Genomic DNA, 22,123 nt, shown 5'->3' with positions numbered 1-22,123 from the left:
GCTATAACCACGATGTGAAGCAGTTGTGAATCCACCGAGAGAACAAGTACGGACACACCACTGAGGGCAGGAGGAAGTTAAGCTACTGCAGAAACCGAGGTGAACAGTTCAACCCGGTCTCATCCATCCATCACATAACATGGTGAAGAATGCGATCTTTTCAATCCTTCAGGGGTAACTAAATGTAGAGGAAACACCAGCACTTAACATGCAACTAACTGCTCCGATGGTTAATGTGATTGACAGCATCTAATTTGTCCCCAATTCCATCTCCACCCCTCAGCGTTACACACAGACAGCTGAAATAGTTAATGTTTCCCTGGACTGTCACATCACATTTCTTCTCCTCAACGTGGTGCGTGAAGATGCGAGTAGACTGGTCGGACCTGACATTTGCTCCACTGAGCAAATGTCAGGTCACAATGTGCAATGACAATACAGCTCCTGTACGATATATGAGATTCATTTCCCGTGGGTGACAATTACACCGGCATCCAATCAGCAGAACTGCATTTATGCATAATTAATCATTTAACGGAGAGGCCTGTGAGAATAGAGAGAGCGAAGCAACGGGCACATTCCAATATCAGCAGGTTCAACTCACACTCGCACACAACCGGGATACCTTTCTAACAGCCTGTGTGATTGATGCCAATCACCAGTCACTTTGGATCAACCAGAGAGCGTGAGAATACAGAGGAGTGTGTGTGTGAGAGAGTGAGTGTGTGTGTGCACATGTGCATGCATGCGTTAGCAGCAAAGCTGTGACTAGCTGTGTGTGATGAAAAGCTCCAGATGTTGCCTGCCTTTTAATGTGCAATAAAAAGGCTCAGCTGGGGCAAAAAGCAAAGGCGGCCAATGGGAAAGAAAGGAGAGTGGAATGAAGGAAGGAGGGAATGTCCTTAAAAGAAATAATGGAGGGTTGAGGTCAGGGCGAGTCTTTCTTAAATGGCTGCTACCAGAGGGCAGGCTTAACTCTGGAGGTGTTGGGGAGCGGGAGAGGGTTGAGGTAGTGGGATAAAGAGTCGGGAAATAAAAGAGATGGAAGGATCTGGAAGGAAAAGATGTAGCAGAAACCAGAAGGTAAGTAACGGTAATAAGCAAAACAGCTCCCCCGTTACCTCCAGCTCTCCACAGCGCAACACGTGAACCAACAGGGGATCCGATGGGCGATCACACATCGCAGACTAAATTCATTATCAAATTAATTTCCAATATTTTAAAATAGAGCAGGGCCCGTGTAATAAGCAGGTGTCACACAGACCTGCCAGCTACCAACACACACTGCTGAAGCTGCACCAGAAGTCGGACATAAATGGAGAGATAGAGATGTTTGGACTCCGAGGGAGTCCTCCGTCTCCCACTGACCCTCTATTCAGACAGCTTAGTAAAGATTGCCCAATCAGGGGCCTCACTATACAAACACAACGCCTTTTGTTAGCACGCAACCTCCGAGCTTCAAAAACAGAATGAAGGAGAAGAGAGAATGAGGGGACGGAGATGCCGGGTGCGAGCAATGGAGTGAGGCTTGAATGCCGGCAATTAAGGAGCGCTCCACACAAATGTGAATCGATTTGAAAACGCTGTTTGTGTGTCAAATGAGGTTCCATCCACACTGACATGTTAGATCGTTTTCTAAAAGTGCGCCGATCACACTGAAAGGCCGAAACACAGATCTCATCTTCAGTCTTTTGTCGGCTTCGATTGTTAAGAACTATAAAACTGTAAGTGACGGGGTGGGGCAGAGCACTCATTAAAACTACATTAACCTCCTGGTTGAAGTATCAAAACAATAATAGTAGAACAAGATGGTCACCGCTTCCTTAACAGGGTATTCTGTCAGTTTGCAGAGCCCTCCCCACACAATCAAGCTCCTCTCCGACTGAAATGCATTCAATATCCCTCTTTATTAGATACAACCCGGTATGCAAACAGTCCTGTCCTCCAGACAGTAAGTCACACATAAATAAAACATAAGGATTAAACATGCAGTCAGGGCTTAGAGCTTCAGTCATTGCTCTTCTTTAACTTTACAGTTGGAGACTGCAATACTAAACACAGTATGATTCTGATAGGTTCCAGGATCTCTAAGGGGTCCAGAAAATTAAATAGTTAAAGGGCAATTCAATTCCTTAAACAACCTGGGTCTTACAGCTCGAGTCATCATTTTGATTGATTCAAAACTGTTTTCTCACTAGATTCACGATAAGACTCAGACACCAGGGAACAGGGTAGAATAAATACCACTGGCTTTAAAACAGAATCCATGTGATATTGCAATTTGAGATATGGGTTTTCATTTAGCTCAGAAAATCTACTTTGTTCCGGAAAGAAATGATGACGCTTTGTTGCAGCGTGATATTCAGGTTATATGTGAAAGTATTCATGACGAAAAATATATATTAATGTGGGAATCAATCGCAATACAAGAAACACCCCCGTTGTGTAAAGGCCTTTAAACTCTTAAAACTATGCAGTTAAAGAGACTTAGCAACAGGGACTGACACAATAACAGGAATCTATAAAATAAAACTGATAAGTGTCACAAAAGTAGTATTTTAAGGCCAAACTATTGTACTTAGTTAAAGTTTATTTACACAGGTGGCCCTACAAAAATAAAATGAATTAATCATAGATAGGTGTAACATATGGAATAAATTCTAAGCAATATGGTTTTCTTGTGCAAGTCCAACATATTTAGAGTGACAACTCTTCTTTTTTTTTTTTAAGAATGACGTATCGCATATCATACATCTAGTAAACAAAAGAATGTCTTGAACTTATGTTTTTAGTCATATCACAACTGAAGAATCAAGTAAATCCAGCAAGATACACAAGAGATAAGGGAACAAAACACAATGTGCGTAACGGATAAATCCTGCAGCTCTATGACCAGAAAATAATAAAAATCTGATACCTGGCTTTGTTAGCTTCTTTAGTGACATCCCAGGCCCATGTGATGAAGTTCTGGCTCAGGTAGGAGACGATGGAGTCGGCGCACATCATTTGAGAGCAGAAGACGTTGCTGAGGACACTGTCATCATTGTGGAGGTAGATGGCCAGCAGCTTTCTCTGTGGAGAGGAGCAGAACGGAAAAGAGGAGAGTTTGAGGTAGTGAAAGAAAACATGCGAGCAAAATATACAAAATATACAACTCATTCTGTGTGAATATTTTGGCTGAAGTGACACACATCTTTTTTTCCCCCCCATTGCGATTTGATTTATTGTAAACAAAACAAAGTAAAGTTCGGTGTGTATCGACACACCTCAATCAATAACAATCTGTCAAATCTGTAATCTGTCATTGACATGAAAACTAAAAGTACTGAAAATCTATTGCTCGTAGATGTGTGCTGCTCTGTAGTGTGAGATCTGTGAGCAACAAGTGTGTGTCCCATCACTCCAGAGACATTTCCACATCACATGACCATAAAATGACAAGGGGGACCACTGGGTGCAGAGCCAGCACGACTTCTACTGACCACAGCAAGGCCACAACTGGCAAAGCTGCAAATACCACGCAAAATCAAATGGAGAGCGGTGTAAATAAAACTCTCGCCGAAGATATGGAAAAAAAACTAAAACAGACAAATCACTCTATTTATTTTACACCAAATGCCAGCAGCCTGTTCAGGTTAGCAGCGTCAGGGCCAGACAATATTGACGAAGCTCCAAATCCAAGGATATTGACACCATCATATAAGCCTGGCAGATTCTCCCTACTGACAATCTAATTAAAAAACAAACACACCCACAAACATAAAAGGTTCCAGGGGACAATGTTGGAAATAATGCTCTCTAAATTACATGTCACGTATCTTGCTATATATACACAAATAAATAGGAAAAACTCTCTCAGTTGCCGCTTAGTTCATTTTTAGCCATGGCAGCGGAGGGAGAGTCAAAAGGTCTGTTTCTCAGGAGCAGTAATCTTGGCTACGTACGCCAAAAAGCAAAAAATCTACACAGGGCGTAGAACGTGGAGGGAAGTGAAAGGGAAAGTTGTGCTATACTGTGGCCTGTGTAGAATAGGAATGGGAGAGCACTGCTGTGTTTGCTCAACGATTAGTGCTTTAGAATAATCTCCAGGGCTCCTAGAGAGAAGGAGCTGGGGACTCATTCATTGGGCCGATTCAACGGCCTGAAAAGATTAAACACTCATGCTGAGAAGACAAGCAAATTCAGTCTTGAGAGAGGAATGAGTGTGAGGGGAGGGAGAGTCTTACAACATTGAAGAAAAAAAAAATGAAAAAAACCTGATACACGCTCAAACACCGACGTCCTAACACACATGCGCAGATGCACAAACTTTGCTGTGTGGCACCCACAACTTGAAAGACTCACACACACATGCATGCTCAATTAGAGCAAGTGTAAAGACTAATCAAAGTGGGCATTTTCGCCAACTGAACTCCTTCATCTTAGTTAAACTGTCCATACCCCTCTGTTCCCTCTCCGCTTTCAAGTCAGATCTGTATTGTCTTGCTTGTCTGAGCAGGGAGGAGCAAATCCCTCAGTTCAGCTAAATTACTAGGTCCAACCTGAGCTAGATAGTGACCCCATAGCCCTTCCTCACACCTGTTCACCGACATCCAAGCTGGCTTTGTGTGTGTGTGAACGAGACCAAAGATGTCACACAATGAACAGTGTTTGCATCGAGTCAGCCTGAGCTTCTGACTGCATAATAATCATGTAATAACAATAATGTTCCCCGAACTCTGAAGGTCGACCGATAGTTCAGAGTTTTAGTTATCGACACATTTATTAGAAAATACATAATTGCTACGCCAATATTGTTCTCATTAAACGTAACCTCTTTTTATTGAACTGATGTATTACGGTGCCTCTCTAAATGCGGCCTCTGCAAAGAACAATGTCTGTGATCAATAAACTGATAAACAAGTTACTGCGCGGTACTGTAGCTACCGTCCTGGGTTGTGGATGTATTCTTGGGAATTTAATATCACAGCGGAGCCGAGTGGAACCGTGAAGTGCATTGTTGTCTTCTTTAACAGCTCAAATAGTTACTATTAATCTGCTTTAAAAAGTTTAAGAATTTAGGCCTAAACATTGATTATTGAATAATTCCTGTTCTTTGTCTTTAGTGACCTTTCATCCAAGCATCAAATAAGTTCAAAGAAATAAATAATTGCACTTAGCTTACTGAAGAGTTATAACAGTGTTATGCACTATTTGAACAAAAAAGTACAAAATTAGACACATGCCAATTTTTTCAATTACTTTCGTCAAATGAAATACTGAGTGTGAAGAAAAACAGCATCACACGCACACATTTCATTATTAACTATGAACTGAAAGGATACTTACTACCCTCCAACCAATCATAATAATTCTCCATAGCCATAAAGGAATATTAATAAGGAATCTTACAATATTTCCCCCAAAAATATGTTTTGTCCACTGCTGATCAACATTGCCTTCTGATGCTAATTTTAAATTACATTTTTCATGGAGGATTGCTGTCTCATAGGCTGCGTCTGAAATAAATCTACATTATTTACTTTTGGCACTTTAATTGAGCATCAAGCGGAAAAACATCTCCGCTAGCACAACACTCCTTATTGCTAAGAAACCCACAATGCACCACAAACTAATCCCCATCCCCACTAGCCAGTGTCATTCTTGCTGTGTGACAGCTGTGGAGAGCACACCGAGTTTAAGGTAAAGCTAATATTAATAGAACTGAAATGAAGACATCTCGTCTCATATTGCTTACCGTACATGTCATACAGTTACAAATACTTTTATATTAGAAGTTTCTTTCGTGGGAATTCTAGGGCTCAGGTTTTCAATCCAAGGCCTGTCTTCTGTAGATGATATGTGCATCACATCCAAAAGAGGCTTTTAATCACAGGTATAACATGTTTAACAGGGTTCAGAGGAGACCAGTGAGTGAGACAGACATAAACAGAAAGGTAAAGAGGGCCGGGAGGACAGAGAAGTCCAGATAGTGATTGTTCGACAGATGGACGTCTGGAAAAGCAAACACTTCAAAATGAATAGCTCAAATGACTGATCTAATGACCCTGAACACACAGTGGGAAAACACATTCAGATCGATGACCAACCACACAGGAGGCTCTCCACACCCTGCTGAAAACACATTACGTTGTTATGACAGAAACAGCACCAAAATTAAACTACACTATGAGACTAAACTAACCACATACAGAATAGTCATACTTTAATTTCCTGCATTTCTACCAACACTCTCCATTAATTTGACCCGTAATCCATCTATGTATGCTTGAGAGTAACCATTTCAGGATTTACAGTCCTCGATCTGATGGATATACGTACATCTATGTGCCATTCTGATTGACCGGTGACCGTTCCTCTCGACTATGCAAGGCTATTGCTGGGTTTCTTAAGCGGCTACTTGGTGCTGATAAATCCGTGAAGTCCCCTCTCCAGCGAGGCTATGAATTTTGATGCGTCTTTGTGTGTGGCTGACAGGAGAGAGGACGGGAGAGCGGAGCAGAGTGGGGTTAGAGTGATTAGCCACTGCGTTGATGGGGATTTAGAGCGGATCGTGGTTAGTGATGGGTGGCCTATCTCTCTGTTCGCTCTGACTAACCACTGATCCCCAAGAGGGTTGAGCTCAGCTCAGCTCAGCTCTGCAGCCCAAAGCATTTTCATTAAGGATGGATTGAGTCTATCTCAACAGTCCCCCAACACACACCTTCAGAAACACTTCATCAAATGTAGTGTTTTGCTTAGTGATTAGCCTCTCCCAGGCTTTGAGAGAGTGAGACTGATTCCTCTGTTTATAAACCCGCCGAGTTGTCCCCCTTCAGTCAAAACTGCCCTTTTCCAATATCCCCTTAATGAAGTAGGCTTTTTTTCTACGATGGAGGACACAAAAACTAGATTCCTTTTCAAATAGAAGCAAAGAGCAAAGGATGGGATGGCTGGGTAGATGGGAGAAGGGGCGGCGGAGTCGCGCACATGTGCTACTGTGTAATGAAAGCGTCAAAAGAAGCATGTTTTGGCCTGTCGTCGAGGACGCTTGTGACAAAACAGGACAAACACAAAACAGATCAAATAGCTTCTGTTTTCATGCTAAATTATTTGCACATATCCAGCTTCCCTAAAGCCATTCTAACCACAGCACAGTTGGCAGACTAAGTCAAGCGCACCCAGAATAAAACTAAATCCGGTGCAAATGAATACTATTTTGCCCCTGCGCCGTGGTCCATTACAGAGTGTGTGAGCACCAGGGAGACGTCGGCCATATTGTGCTGGCTTAAAAGAGCCGATCAGCTGGGAAGCAGGCAAGAAGCCAAACTTGTCTTTCGACTTTTTACTTTTCTCTGTATTTCACTCTCCATCACCTAGCCTTATCCTGCTACCTCTAATTACTTTATTCCTCTTTCCTCTCACTCAGTGTGTTCCTCTGACTTTCACTTTTTGTACCATCCTCGCCCTTCAGACCACGTTCTCCATTATGTGCCCCTGCTTTCATCGATTCCTCTCTCTCTCTCTGTGTGTGTGTGTGTGTGTGTGTGTGTGTGTGTGTGTGTGTGTGTGTGTGTGTGTGTGTGTGTGTGTGTGTGTGTGTGTGTGTGTGTGTGTGTGTGTGTGTGTGTATGTGTGTGTGTGTGTGTGCGCGCGCGCGCGCCTGGTGATATGAACCCCCCTAACATCTTGCTGTGTCCTCACAGTCTAATAAGGCTGTAATCCACACAAGCTGTCAGTTGATACAAGCATCCTTAAAAGGAAAAAAGCCAAAAAAATAAGCGGGTAAAGTGGACAGTTAAAAGTAAAGCCTCAGCTGTCAGGGTGAAAGTGTTATGAGGGGTTTTGACAAAATTATATCAATGTGGCTATAAAGCCTTCCCCACACAGCATGACACAAGTGGTAGACAAATAACAGTAAACAGTATGAAAAATGACTTTTAGGTAAATTCAGCATTAATGCCAACACACTGCAATTTAAGGTAATTTAAGGCTGCATGAAAAGTAGCAGTTTTAAGTTAATGTCAATGATATGCCTGTTCAATTTGTTTTGTTCCTCTTTTTCAGTTCAGTTTGTGGTTGGCATATGCTGTTATGATTGTTCAGACTCTCTTACTCTCTATGGAGTTCTCTGAGTCATGCAATCAATGACTCATCACCTCTTTTAGAAATATCAGTAATTGGCATTGAGCCTAATATGTCCTGATTTCAGGTTGATTGTAATCCTCATGAGGCGACTTCAGAGTTAAGTTATTTTCCTCTTGGTGTTTATATTGTTTCTCAACTAAGGCATCGTTCAGACCAACACTAAATTGTGTCAACATAACCTCTCACGGGACAGCAGGAGCACCTGTGCAGCGGGTTCCAGCAAAACAAAAAGCGGGGATAATTGGCAAAATAATTTTATCCCAGCTAAGCATTTTCCACAATGCAATATTTACAGAATAAAAAGTTGAATACAGTTTCCATCTCAATGTTTAACAATCCGGGCATCACATCGCGACACTGTTAACGCAACAGGGCATTCTTCCTGCAATGTGTGCTCATTTTTGACTGACTGATGTTCCTTGTGTAACCACCAACAGACAGAAACACAGACTGACTGGTGAGTACTGATGAGAACCAACATCCCTGACGAGGTACCCCATTCTCTAACATATAACACCATAGTGTATGTTTACATAGCATTTTTGATAACTAGGATACACAATTCCACACACCAAGAAAGATCCATCTACATTTACTGAAGCCTGCACTGCAGACTAGGCATGTTCAGGAATTGGTCATAACACTGGCCACTGTCTTAAATTCCCACCAGCTCAGTAATGTTAGACTCGCAGCATCTCCCTTGACCGATGAATGAAGCAAAGAGAACTGAAAAAAGAAGAAGAAAAAAAGCAGGGCTGGCCTCCACCAACCAGGGATGCCATCAATGCTCAAGGACAAGGCAGCATTGGTAACATCAGTAACTCATATCTTACAAAAGGCAAAATAAAAAAGAGTATGACACAAAAAGAGGAGAAGAACAAGAGGATGTTGTTACCCATTATAGTTTCTTAATAAATGAAAAACCTTATTATCCCTATGAGGTACAAAGCTTACTTACATCTCTGGCTTTGCCATAGAAGGCCTCTTGAGACGCAGCCTCCAAAGAGCCGATGAAGAACATTGGGTGGGTCTCTCCATACCTAAAGGGCACGCAGAACAGACAACCAGTACACAAAGACATTGTTACATGCCGGCCTTCTTTGATTTTCCAATTACATTGAATCAAAAAGATCCTTAGCTCACCTTGACGAAAATTCGGCAGTAAAGTGCAGTAAGGCATCAGCTTCGTTCTCACTATTCTCTGGCACTGTGAGGGGACAAACAGGATGTCATGGTCAAGCTTTGGCTTTGAGACGCAGGTCACTGGCATTTAATACAATACCTGGAGCTGAAATTCAGCTGCTCCACTGTACTTACTCATAGGTGATTTCCGACAGGTAGAAGTAGAACCCATTCCGAACATCTCTGAATCGTCTACACCAAACTCGGATGCATCCTCAAAATCATCCCCCTCACTGTCGCTGACCATATGGACATCTGCACACTGTAAACAGAAATCATTCGTTCATTTACGAACTCATTTCAACTCGAAGTAATGGACAGAAGCATTCTGATACCGGGTTTTTTTCTGCGTTGGCATGTACACACAGTGCCCGAGGAGAAAGCAATCCACAGGAAAGAGTGTGTGTTTATACCTCTTCTGTGGGTTCCTGGGAATTGGCTGGTGAGGACCTTCGGCAAACACTGAGGTGATGGCAAGGATAGGTGATCCCAGAGGCAGCGAGCGTCATCTGAAGACAGGGAACATAATGAAAGAGCGATTAACAAGGCAAGGCCAACCAGTTGTGTGAAATCTTAGACCATACGTGAATACAAGTGATGGAGTCCTATCCGTTCATCGAGGGGAGCGAGTGATGGTCATTTTCTTACCAAAGACAGAGAAAATGCTCAAGTTGTAAATCACAGTACTAGCATCTCAAATATCATGAGATACTTCATGATTTTTAGCACAGGCTTGATCATCTACCTAATAAGGGGAGATTCTTGATGAGGTTTCTGCACACCTGCAGTAGCTGTTAGCGTGATGGTGGTTTGCAGTAAGAGAACACTTGACTAATGAGCTCCCAAATCCAAAGCCAGGACGGTAAATGTCAGCGTTCAGCAGGGACTCATTACAGCTGGTGTCTCCTGGATAAGTTCCCGAGGGACGTCAACAATACAGGCAAAGCTGTTGCAGGACAAAAGTGCAAAAACTAAAAATACCCGTTTCTAAAAAGTGGCGTGTCAGATTTAAGAGTAATTCCGTTCATGTAACAACAGGGAACAAAATACAACTTCGAAGAAGTAATCACTGAGAGCAGGACTGGTGACAATCAAACCGTCACTAATAGAATGAATGTAGTGAAACTTGTCACAATAATGCAACAATATATTCACTGATGTACTAATTGTTTAGAGCAGAGCAGAAAGCCCAGATGCAAATACTTTTCTGGGAGAGTGATCTTCAACACAACAGGGCTGAGGCAAGCTGGGTGTGATAAGAGGCAGAGAAGCTGTTTGTCCCCTGCAGAGGTCCTGTGATCTGCTCCATTGTCGGCTGCTAAGACACACAAAGAGCAGCTGGACTTGGTTGAATCGGGAGACGATTACATGCAACGCCAATTGAGTCTGAAAAGGGCGACACAAGACCGCAGGGAGTTTCTCTCTCTCTCTCTCTTTAAAACAGAGCGGTTCCTCATGCTGGCCTCAGCTTCTATAGCAGGAGAGAACAGAGTAACCACTAGACCTTGTCAGCAACATGGACTTACGAGTGAGTACTGTTGTGTACCCGACACTGATAAGAATCCCCATATCTGATAAAGTGCCACACGGTCTATTATTTTCCATCTTTGCAAACTATGTTATCTTTTGAATGTTAGAAAGTAAGTTAGCCGCAAACAAGAGACCAAAATATTTGCACAAAAAGAAATTTGGACAATTGTGGCTGAGCTACATGCGTGACTAGGTGCAACTAGTATTGCCCAATAAGCAGGCAACATATCACAATATCTATTGCCTTCATAACTTTGGGTGTCTTAGACCACAGTGGGCAAAAAACAATGAGTAGGACTGCTTTACATTAATATTGATTAGTCAGGTGTTTAATTCACTGGTTTACTTATTAACAAACATCTGTTAAAATATATTTCACTATCACAATCCAAATTTGTTATTGTGTGGGATAAAATTACATACAACATGATGGAGGGATTTGCTAATAATGCCCCTCCACCCCCCTGGGTTATGGCCAAGTTCTTTGTCCCTTAGATGTGGTTGTTAATATACATAGTCAATTATTTACAGAAATATTTATTTTCCTGAACTGAGATAATTAACTATTTCCGAATGCCAAGGAGAGAAACAGCCATTTTACAATTTGTTGCAGCCAGAAAAAAAAAGGTTGACAAGGAATATACTGATTGCAAAATTAACCACTGTGTTGTCAATTCCCACCGGCTCAGTAACCAAGGAGAAAATATGAGAAACACAGTATCTCCCCTGACAGTTTGAGAATGAATAATATCCTGATCCTCCATGTTGTCTTAATCAGAGAAAAGTGCTCCAAAAAAAAAGAAGCAGTGGCTGGACTGCCATGCAATGTTGAAACTAAACAAACAAAGAATGACATCACAGCCAATGGGAAAAGCCAACAGTGAAACACTATGAAAAAAACATCTGTTGTTTCTCAGTGAATTAAAACCTCACCTATGAGACCTCAAGACTGTCAGTCAGCACAGAAAGAGTAACAAAGGTGTACACACAGACACTACAAGATTGTATTTCTTGTGTATTACCAATTAGTAGCGAGTGTACTCTTGACAATTAGAAGTGTGTAAATGTCACAGCAAGGACAGCTGAACATCCCTGGAACACCTACGAAGAACACTTAACTGAATTGCCCCGTCTTTGCTCATGTAACTTAACTCCAACTCGTTTAGTAGTCCGGTCCCCGTTTATTAGATCACTGTGTTATTCATATTTTTCCAAGAGAACTTTAAAAAGTAATGGAACAAAAACGTCATTCCCTCAACAGTAAAAGTAAAGTAAGTCAACAACACTTGTTGAACAAAAGAAAAAAAACGACGACTTAAAGAGAAGCTATGGCTATTTGAGACATGATGGGTCTCAGGCCTGAAGGTTGAATTAGCAATGAGAGAGCGTTGTAGGTATTGAACCGGACAAAGATATACAGGCCTTAAGGATGTGAAGGCATGGCCCAAAGTCTATTCTGCCCATTCCCCAATCGAGTGGCAATCAAACGTGAGAATCTTAACAGCGGCTGCCGAGAGGATCCCCATAAACCCTTTACCCCCACGACTCACAATGAGAGGCTTTCGTCTGAGGGCCTAATAAGTGTATAAATAAAGTTGATCACTTCCCCCGTCAAAGACAGCCTGGAGGGTTTGGGCTGACATGGATGCAAGGAGGGGAGGTGAAAAGGGAAAAAAATGAGTTGAGTGCCTCTCAATCCTCTTCCTCGCTTTGACCCCACAGCTTCTCCTGATGTTGAGGTACACAAGTGCAGCTTGGCGGCTCAGTGGTAAAACGTGGAAACAAGGCTGAAGCGCCGCAGGGCACGGGGGTTGGGGGAATGAGGTTAACCCCCCCAAATGACCCTCCACCACATCTCCACACAAAGGAACTGGCTCCTCTTTTTTGGATTCTTTTAATTAACACTTGCACTGAGGCTCTAAGCATTCAGGGGCCGATACAGGGAAAGAATTTTCTCTCCCTTACCCCCTCCCTCCTTTCCCTCTTCCCTTCAACCCTTTCTTCCCTTCTTTCTCTCCCTTCATTCTTTCTGTGTTTCATTTTTTTTCTTTTCTAGTGTAGGCAGTGTTTGGATTAGGTGTCTGGCTGTGAGTGTGAGATAATTACTACTGACAGCTGCACTGACGGTAACCACAACCACAGTACCACCTTACTCAACTTTCTCTTTGATGGACCACGGGAAGAACGGCAACAAACGTGAGGGAGAGGAGGCAGTAAAGGCAAAGTAGGTGGACAGAGAAGGGAGTACTGAGAACGTGGAACAAAAATACACAAGAATACAAGAACATTAATAGGGCGAGGAAAGCCAAGAAGAAAAGAAGTCAGGCCAGGTGTGCCTCACCCCCTCAACACCGATTGGTTCTCTTGTTCCAGGCTCCATTGAACAAGCTGAAGATATGCCTCTCCTGATTAGCATCTGGGCTCCTGCGCAGTGTGTGTGTGTGTGTGTGTGTGTGTGTGTGTGTGTGTGTGTGTGAAATGGATGTCCACACGCAAACAAATGCAAATAGTATACAGAGCGAGAGGCTTAGGTAGGCATAAACACATGAATAATAGTTAAATGGGATGCTTTACAGGCCACTGCTGAACAAACCCGTTCTATCAAATGTGAGCTTCACCAAACGCATATGAACAGTTAGCAGAGATAGAAAACGAGATTGACAGACTAACTTGGTGCTGAATGTCACCTGAAGGCAGCCAATCGCACAAGGGAGGGGGTTCTGCCTCAGCTTACTGCTGAGCCCAGTTGCTATGGAAACCACCAGGCCCCCCACCCCTTCAATAAATCCCCAGTTTAATAGGCCCCTATCAGGTAGAGGAGGATTCCATTAATGCCAGCTGGGAACTGGAGGGAGGTGCTGGCCTACAAGCCAGGCACCTCCGAGGCTCCGCAGCATTAATACATTAGCAAACACCATGAAACACTGCATAAATGTCAGCAATTACTGGCTAGAAGGAACGGTGGGTGGGTGGTGGTGGAGGTTGAAGAGATGAGGGGATGCAATAAGGATTTCCCACTGGCTGTCAATCACTCCAACAGGTGTGGACGAAAGACTGCCAATCAAAACAGCTCCAATGAGAGGAGGCCTGTCTGAAAACCCTCCACGCTGTATTGTTTTGGCGAAAAAAATTGAAGAGAAGGAGACGGAGGAAGCAGGGGACGAGGCTCATTCAACGCATTTCAAGTAACACAGGAAATCAATGTCCTGTTGGCCTCTTATATATCAACTGTTGCCAAAACCTCTGTCGTCATCATCTTCAGCACTGCTCAGAACAGCTTTGCGAAAGCCACGAGAATCGTGAGGAATTTGAAGGCAGAGCTCGGTCACGGTCTTCGCAAATAATGCTGAAGTGTTTGTTTTGATCTACTAAATTAATGCCATAAAGTTTTAAATACAGCAATGGTTTTTTTCTTCTTTAACGGAGGGCTTTTCTCGTACTGTCAACACTGTTGTGATGCAGTAAACCCGATGACAATTAAAGGAAATGCTAAAACAAACCCACACAAAAAAGACTGACAGTGTGATACTCTGGCAAACACCACAAACTGTCTTGTAATGAATCTACGAGGAGCAGTGGAGTCATGGCACCCTTTGATAGATGACTGTGGCCAGTCATGTGCCAGGTGTGCTTTGGGTGTCACGCCAGGTATTAAACAGGAACAAGGTTTGACAGCTCAATGGGAGAACGGTGTTCACATTAGTAGACACTTATGAGGGTTGCATTGTAGGAGCTGATGAAGATTTTAAAACTTTGAGGAACAGGGATGACTAAAAAATAAATAGATAAATTACAGTTAATGTTGATGTGTTGTGGTTTATATACTCTGCAAAAACACTGAAACAAATATTTCAAACCAGTACGTGACTGAGGTGAACACAGCCTGCCTTCTAGTTATGAGCATCACTCACGTTGCTACTGCTTCACCTCCACTTTGTGCCACTTCCTTCAACATTCAACTTCCTCGGTCTAACATGACATACAATATAACACAGTGCACTGAATGAACGGATCTGTTGTCCGGTGCTACTTGAGCATTATCCATCCGGATCCAATTCCATCCCTCCATAATGATTCAGAGCACAATAAACAATGAAACACATTGAGTGGACAGTATCAGGGCGGGTGACGTAACACACGACTAGTTTCCCTAAAAGGTGTGAATTTCTTACGCCCAACATTCCATAAACAATGACGCCACTCAAATATCTCTTTCTGAGAACACAAGAACTGAGAAAGAGATACTCTGGGCAAGTAGATTAATCAGATTTAACTGTATTAAAGAAAATGTTTTTGCTTCTTGTGCCTGCAAACCAATATGTTGACATCTTCACGTAATACTTTTTAATGCAGCAACTGCAGCAATCAACCTGCCTGAGAATTCAACAAGGAACGACCAACTCAGCTACACTGGTGTTGTCACTTTGTCATTTTAGAAAATGTTCCTTATCAATAGCAAAGCCACACTTTTAATCTAAAAGTTTCTAAAACATTTGTAAGAAACGTAATATTGAAACCTAACTTTAGAAAATTCTTAAATACTGCATCAATGCTTACCATCATGAACTTTACCTAACAAAATAAAGCACAATATTAAAACTGGATATGTTAGACATAAATAATGAGGAAACAATTTGACGAAAGATTAAATTAAAATTCTGATGCCACAGACACAGTTCAGTTGTTTTTTTAAAAGTTTGACACCCAGCCAAATAAAGCAAAGTGTATAATAAAACAGGCACATTTGCAAAACACACAAATGCAAATATGCACACACAAAAACAAACGAAAGCAGGAACACATAGTTCCTGCTTTCGTTTGTTTAAAGGCAGAGCATAGTTAAGTAGGAATCGATTCTGCTGAAAGTGGGCTAATGTGCAGAGCTAAATATAATCTGGGGCCTTTGTCTGTCATATTTATTGGCCTAAACCCCGGGAGATGAGACTGGGCTAATGAGCTAGACACTAACACTGGCTCCCTACCCGCCCAGCCAAGCCCTGGGCTTTCTCTGTTAATACCTTCCCGAGGTTTCAATAAGAGGGCTGTGGCTAGAGCAGAGGCCATTATTACACTTCTGTCTCTGTGCTTTTTAATATCTCCTCATCCAAGAAACAGACGCTGCAGATGTGTGTTAGCCAGGTGCCAACCGGGCCAGTGATGCCACAATGAGCCGCAATCTATTCATGATCCCTGGCAATCATATCCACAGCTACCGCGGGGGCCGAGCTGAGGTTCACCGATAACAGGATCACAAAAATACTAGAGGTAATAAATAGAATTATTTTACTTTATCCTTACTTATTTTTAAGATTACATTGAGATTAGTAGGGTTTACTTGGTGATGAAATTCACAAACTTGCGTGCATTGCTGGTATTAATGATTAGGTCAAATATTGTTGTAAATTAAATACACACAAATGCTTCAACTCCACTTAAAAATTAACAATATTAATTGTGAAATAGTTAAATATCTAAAAAGAAATATAGATATTTTTCCCAAAGCAAAAAATACAATATATATATATATATATTAAATAGCGATTCCTGAAAAATTAGTGGAATTATTTTAGATTATGCAATTCATGCATCTAAATATTAAAATACTAATTCCTCACAGTTGTTATTTATTTTAGTGATGTAATAACGTTTCCACACCGTCCTAAAAAAAGATCATAGAAATAGGTATAAAGGTATTCAAGTGAGGGAAACTTTTAAATTCAAAAAGTAATTAATTGTTGAAAACATTCCTCCCATTTCTCTTCTTTTTTTTTTCACATCACACATTTCGAGTTCAATCTACTGACTGAGACGTGAGCTCTCATGCTCACTGTGAACAGGAAATACATGAAGCTCAAGCTGCATGTTGTGGTACAAACAGGAAAAGGGAAGAAATTTGGTGCCATAATACACGAGCGCAGCTCTGAGGTCAGTCACTGCGCCACATGACCACAATGTGCTTAGAGATATGGACTAAGATCTGTATTTCTGATGCAATCCCAGACTGTTTACTGTTAGCAATAATACATCTGAATCATGGTTTGTTTGGTGGTTACCGGCTTTACGATTGTCTGTTCTTAGCTGTAATGGAATGAAATAAAGCAAACAATTTCTTGGAGTGAAAGGACGCATAAACTTTTGTCCGTTGCCCTTTTAGGCACATTGTAGTGTAATGCATTGACTTTCACTGTTCTTTAAAGCTTTACTTTCAGTTGTAAAAACAGGTGCAGGTATTGTTCATTGACTTTGAGGAATTGAAACATGAATAATGGGTAGTAACAAATGGAATCGACTGTATCAAACAAAACACTGACAGGAAAAAGGTTTTCCTTATAATTCACAAAGGTGCACTACCATATATGAATAGAACATCTGTAGTCACGTTGCTACAGTAGAGTCAGTTCGGCCATACGACACATTCAATATCACTTTGATAAAAATAAACACTCCAATAATCATATAGATCTAAAAGGAAAACGTTAGCTAGGGGTTAACACAAGAATGTGTGCACAACAGCTCCTCAATGTAGCATGATAAACCATCCCATACAATTAGCATGGGAACACATAGGCTGTCAAAGAAGGGGTGAGACAAAAGGGGTCAGAGGTTCCTCAAGGTTCTGTATGAGGACTGCTTCTGATCAGCTTGACTGTGTGCAGGGTGAATGGCTGGGAAGAGCGACCCCGGGACAGGAGAGGTCAGTGGGACTCAATGATGTGAGCTTTAATGTCCACAGATAGAGGACACAGGACGGGAACCGTCTTTGACATCTTAATTAGCTTCAACATCTTACTCTCATGCTTCTGACAGATGGTTATGAGATTGCTTACAGAGCGTGGAACAGTTTCCACTATTACTATCAAAATCATGTAAATCGGTCATCTGTGAACCATGGGCTTTAATATATTTGAGAAAGCTGTCTTGGATCGAATACTCAATGAGGGCAACATATCGGCCGAAGTGAAGCTAGAAGTTGACATTTGTTCCTATAGAAGTGTTAAAGTAGGTCGAGGTAACAACTGTTACATTTGGGATGTGTTTTTGTGTGCCTGTGCTCCTTACAGAGTCATCGGTCGCTGACGCGGGCCACCCATCCCACTGTTGATGTCGAACTGGGATGTTGGTCAAGTCGGAAATGTTCCTCTTCACCTGCAAACACAAAGGGAAGATACAAATTATTACTACCGTATTTTTTGCACTATAGGGCGCACTAGATTATAAGGCGCACTGTCAATGAATGGTCTATTTTCGATCTTTTTTCATATATAAAGCGCACCGGACTATAAGGCGCATTAAGCGGAAAAAAAACAGTCAGATAAGTCAGTCGATCAAACTTTATTAAACGCGTTCACAATAATTCTCAACATTATTCAAACGTTAATGAGCGTATTCACAATAACTACCAACCTTATTCAGTTGTATTTTGGGATCCTTATACACACACTGTAATATTATGGTGAAGCACAGTATTGTAACGGACTGAGGGAAATGTTATGTCCGGATGTAAGTGAACGTCTCACGAGCTGGTAGCTGTGAGGCGTGTCTGTGATTGGACAGCGAGTGATGTTGTTGTTGTGTGTTGTTGTGTTCCGCGGGTTCGGAGCAGAGCTATGACCCGGAGCAGACGTGAAGCTGGTTTTGAGGTTTCACGGCGGTTTGTTGTCGTAGGCTACGGCCAACAGTAGCTTGTTCTATGTTCCTTGAATAAACACCCTATAAGCCATCTACGTCTCGTAGCGTTCCTGACCCAGGGTCGCTACAGTATGTATTACTCCGCGACGCTCCTGGCTACGGTAGCCGTAATGCTGCAAGCGGTGCGGCTTTGTAGTTTACCAAAGTCGTACTAAAACATTTTGATTTAGCGCCGTGAGCGCCTTGTACCACACAAAATCGCTTAGAGGTCAGTAAACAAAACCAGAATTGATCCACATATACGGCGCTTCGGATTATAAGGCGCACTGTCGTTTTTTGAGAAAATTAAAGGCTTTTAAGTGCGCCCTATAGTGCAAAAAATACGGTATATATACATATACACACAAAGCACAAAAAAACAATGCTAATAGTACAAAAAGATAAAATACAAAAACATTAGATAGCTCAACTATAAATCTGTACAAAGTCTTTTCATATTTACTTTTTACTGTCCTCTTATTTGAAGTAGTATTAAAACTGAAGGTGGAAACTATTTCCATTCTATTTAAACAGTAAATATATATTATAAATAAGGCTAAAACAAAGCTGCTCGATTCTGCAGCGAGAAGAAAAAGTAGGATGGAGGAAGAGATGAGTCAAAAAGAGAGAGGAGAGGAAAAAAACAGCCAGTGTTATCAACATTCCTTAGATGCCACCGCTAATGCCCGGCAACAACAGCCCCACGCTCTGAAATGAACAGTATTTCTCTTTTCCCATTCATGCGCAGACTCTGTATCTGCATCACTTAATAACATTGCGTGCTTTTAAACCGTTAGCAGCCAGCAGCGCCTGTCCCACCGAGCGCCGCGTTACACCGTCCAGTGGGTTGTTGGTTTAAAGCCCCAACGCCAGCCTGATGTGCGCCAGCCGAAGGTGATCAAAGCCCCCGGCGGCGTCTGAGCGCTGGCGGCCGTGGAATCTAGAGCATTTGTTCAGGAGAATTCAGCCCTTCGGGCCCGCAGGGCTGAACACTGATGCTGAGAAAACTGTCGATTGTGGAGCAAAGATCCCTCTACACACGGGTCAAATCCTGTCTTTGTAAAAAGCACTGACGAGAGATGGATCCTATGCAAGGCTGCTGGTCATAGAGGTGGAAACTTAAATACGCCACAAAGTCAAAGCCAATGTCAGGCAAAGCAGAAAAGCAGCTGCACAACACTGAGCTAACGAGACTAAAAAGGGGCAGACTTTCACCATCACACCTTAATAATACTACTTGGAATCTGTATGCACTTGTGTGGGGGCCTAAAAGCACGAACACACTATTTCGGCATGCAGAAATTATTATGTTTAAATCTGGTTTATATCCCTTTATCAAGGCAACTGTAAATATTCTTTTGACGCTATCAATCTCTCAAATAAATTATATTTTATTTGTGCTGGACCAGCCATAGCAAAGCAATTTGCAGTAAAACGAGCTGAGAAACAAATAAAAGAACAATAATAATTGAGTGGCACAGTCCATCCTTTGTCTTTCTCGCGTAAATCCCACAGCACACGGCTCGGGGCCTATCCTTATGAAGAGAAGCTATGGCCAGGATAGCAGACTGGGGTCAGAGCGGGTGGCCAGTGTTATTACAGAGTGTAATATCTATGTTTGACCAGCCGGACTACAGGGATTTGACTGACCGGCTGGCCAGCCGATGAATAGAGGGGAAAAGGGAGGAAAGGAGAGGCATAAACACTAGTAATGAAGAGGCTGCAGTCAGGGGTTAAAGCAGCATCAGAGAAACAACAAACTAACACCCACCACAGAGAGAATGAAGGTGAGAGGTGGAGTAGTGTGTGTGTGTGTGTGTGTGGGGGGGGGGGGTGGAGTCAGACAGTGAAAGGCACCTGGCATAGGACAACCTGATCTCAACACGGAAAGAAAACACAGCTACACACCAGGCGTGCCCACCTGAAACGACACCACCAGAATATGCAGACACTCACAGGTCTTCTCTTACTATTTGAAAACAAGTATGGCGCTCTGATGAGAATCGGACCGTATCAAAGAGAACTAAAGTCCTTTAGAACAAGCCAGCAGAACAACAGAGTGACACAATGCCTTGCTCTGGCTTCTCCAGGTAGCTGACGTTTCTACAGCAGCCCTCAGTTACAAAGCATGGCCTGTGCACCAGGACCAATACTGTCTAATGCTGCCCCCTGTCTGCCAAAACAGACATCTCACTGAGAAGTGAGACCGCAACAAATTAAAACAATTATATTTCATCAGACTCTGAGTGACTCATTTTAAAAAGCAGATTTTACTTACTATTCCCACGTGTTTGACCTAAAACAAAGGAGTGTTGATGGAATGCCATTATATGCCACTGGGCTGTGTTAAGCAGAGCATGGCACCAATGATGAAAAGCATCCATCAACCTGACTTGGACATACAGAAGCTCAAATGTAAAAGGAAATGTCTTTCACAGAGCAGAGCAGGATATAAGTCAAAGTCTTGGTGACAAATGCAGCACAGCTGTTTTGTGTGATGCTGTTCCTGTTGAGATGAAGCTGGGGTGTATGAGCAAGTTATACACGACATGAGACTGGCTGTGGTGTTGAGCTGCTGGGCAATATGCCTCGAGGCAAAATTAATGATCCAATCATTGTAAATGCCAATTGCCTATAATCCCTGGCTGGAAGCAAATCAAAGAGAAGGAAAGGTTTCCGTTAAACAGTCACAAGCTCTCTCTCGCTCTCTTTCTTCGCCTCCCTTAGGCACCAGATGCCTTTCTTTCATTCCTTTTTTTTTCCGATCCAACCTTCCTTTTCTCAGCTCTGTCGCTCTGTCTGCATTTGGTTCCTATATGTCTCCCAGCTGCGGAGTAGAGATGGGGCCCAGGCCCAGCCCCGGGGGGCGGTCGAGGAGGGAAATCCCCAGGACAACTGGTCTGGTCACGGACAACCCGAAACAAGCAGCCATCCCTATTCTACCCCTCTACTTCCCTGGCAAACATTTGCTCTCCAGCTTAGCTCAGAAGCTAGCCAGCAACTTACCCCCACACTCTTGTCTGGTAATGCCAATCAGAGTCTACACAGCCCTGTGCTCTAGATATAGAGAAAGAAGAAGGTAGAGAAGGGACACTGGGAGAAAGAAGGAAAAGAAAGGGAGGGGCAAGGGCAGTTCCCTGAGAGCCACAAGGCAAAGCAAGAGCCTTTGGCAAAGACAAACAAGAAGATGGGAGTCTATCCCTATTGATATGCACAAGCAGAGCCCATCGGCTAGTCTTCTGCTAAGACAAAGGGAAGAAAGGGGGGAGAAAGGTGCACAGTAGTGGAGTCCATGTGCGTGTGTGAGTGGACACAGTATGAGCAGAAAGGAGAGTCAGGCTGGCTGAAGATGGTGTTACTTCTTTGTTTCATTCTTCGTATGGTGACAGAAATACACTCACCCTCTTGTTTGTTTCTGTTATTATTGTTTTCATTAAAAAAAATGTAAAATCGTAAACTAGCACGTGAGCATCACACGTTTTCTCCAAAGCAGCTTCACAAAGGTCATCCACGGCTACTTTTTAACTGCCTTTGCCGACAGTGGGGGCACCTGTAGCTCTCCACACCGGCTACTGAACCTCTTGAATCGGTGCCTACATCGTGTGCACACGTGGTT

General features: G+C 42.6%; 1 protein-coding gene across 1 annotated transcript in view; it reads right to left on the bottom strand.

The window, feature by feature from the left end:
- faf1 (Fas (TNFRSF6) associated factor 1) overlaps positions 1-22,123 on the bottom strand; it is a 61,208-nt gene that overhangs the window by 19,128 nt on the left and 19,957 nt on the right. Inside the window, exons 8-13 of the mRNA XM_056414402.1 lie at positions 17,899-17,985; positions 9,723-9,818; positions 9,445-9,571; positions 9,271-9,334; positions 9,086-9,167; positions 2,918-3,072 (exon numbers count right to left, since the gene is read on the bottom strand). Of these exons, the coding sequence (XP_056270377.1) occupies positions 2,918-3,072; positions 9,086-9,167; positions 9,271-9,334; positions 9,445-9,571; positions 9,723-9,818; positions 17,899-17,985 (611 nt within the window). The remainder of the gene's footprint in view (positions 1-2,917; positions 3,073-9,085; positions 9,168-9,270; positions 9,335-9,444; positions 9,572-9,722; positions 9,819-17,898; positions 17,986-22,123) is intronic.

The sequence above is a fragment of the Pseudoliparis swirei genome, chromosome 5 (genome assembly GCF_029220125.1).
Source record: "Pseudoliparis swirei isolate HS2019 ecotype Mariana Trench chromosome 5, NWPU_hadal_v1, whole genome shotgun sequence".
NCBI classification, from domain to species: domain Eukaryota; kingdom Metazoa; phylum Chordata; class Actinopteri; order Perciformes; family Liparidae; genus Pseudoliparis; species Pseudoliparis swirei.
This window is presented reverse-complemented; position numbering and strand designations above follow the sequence as displayed.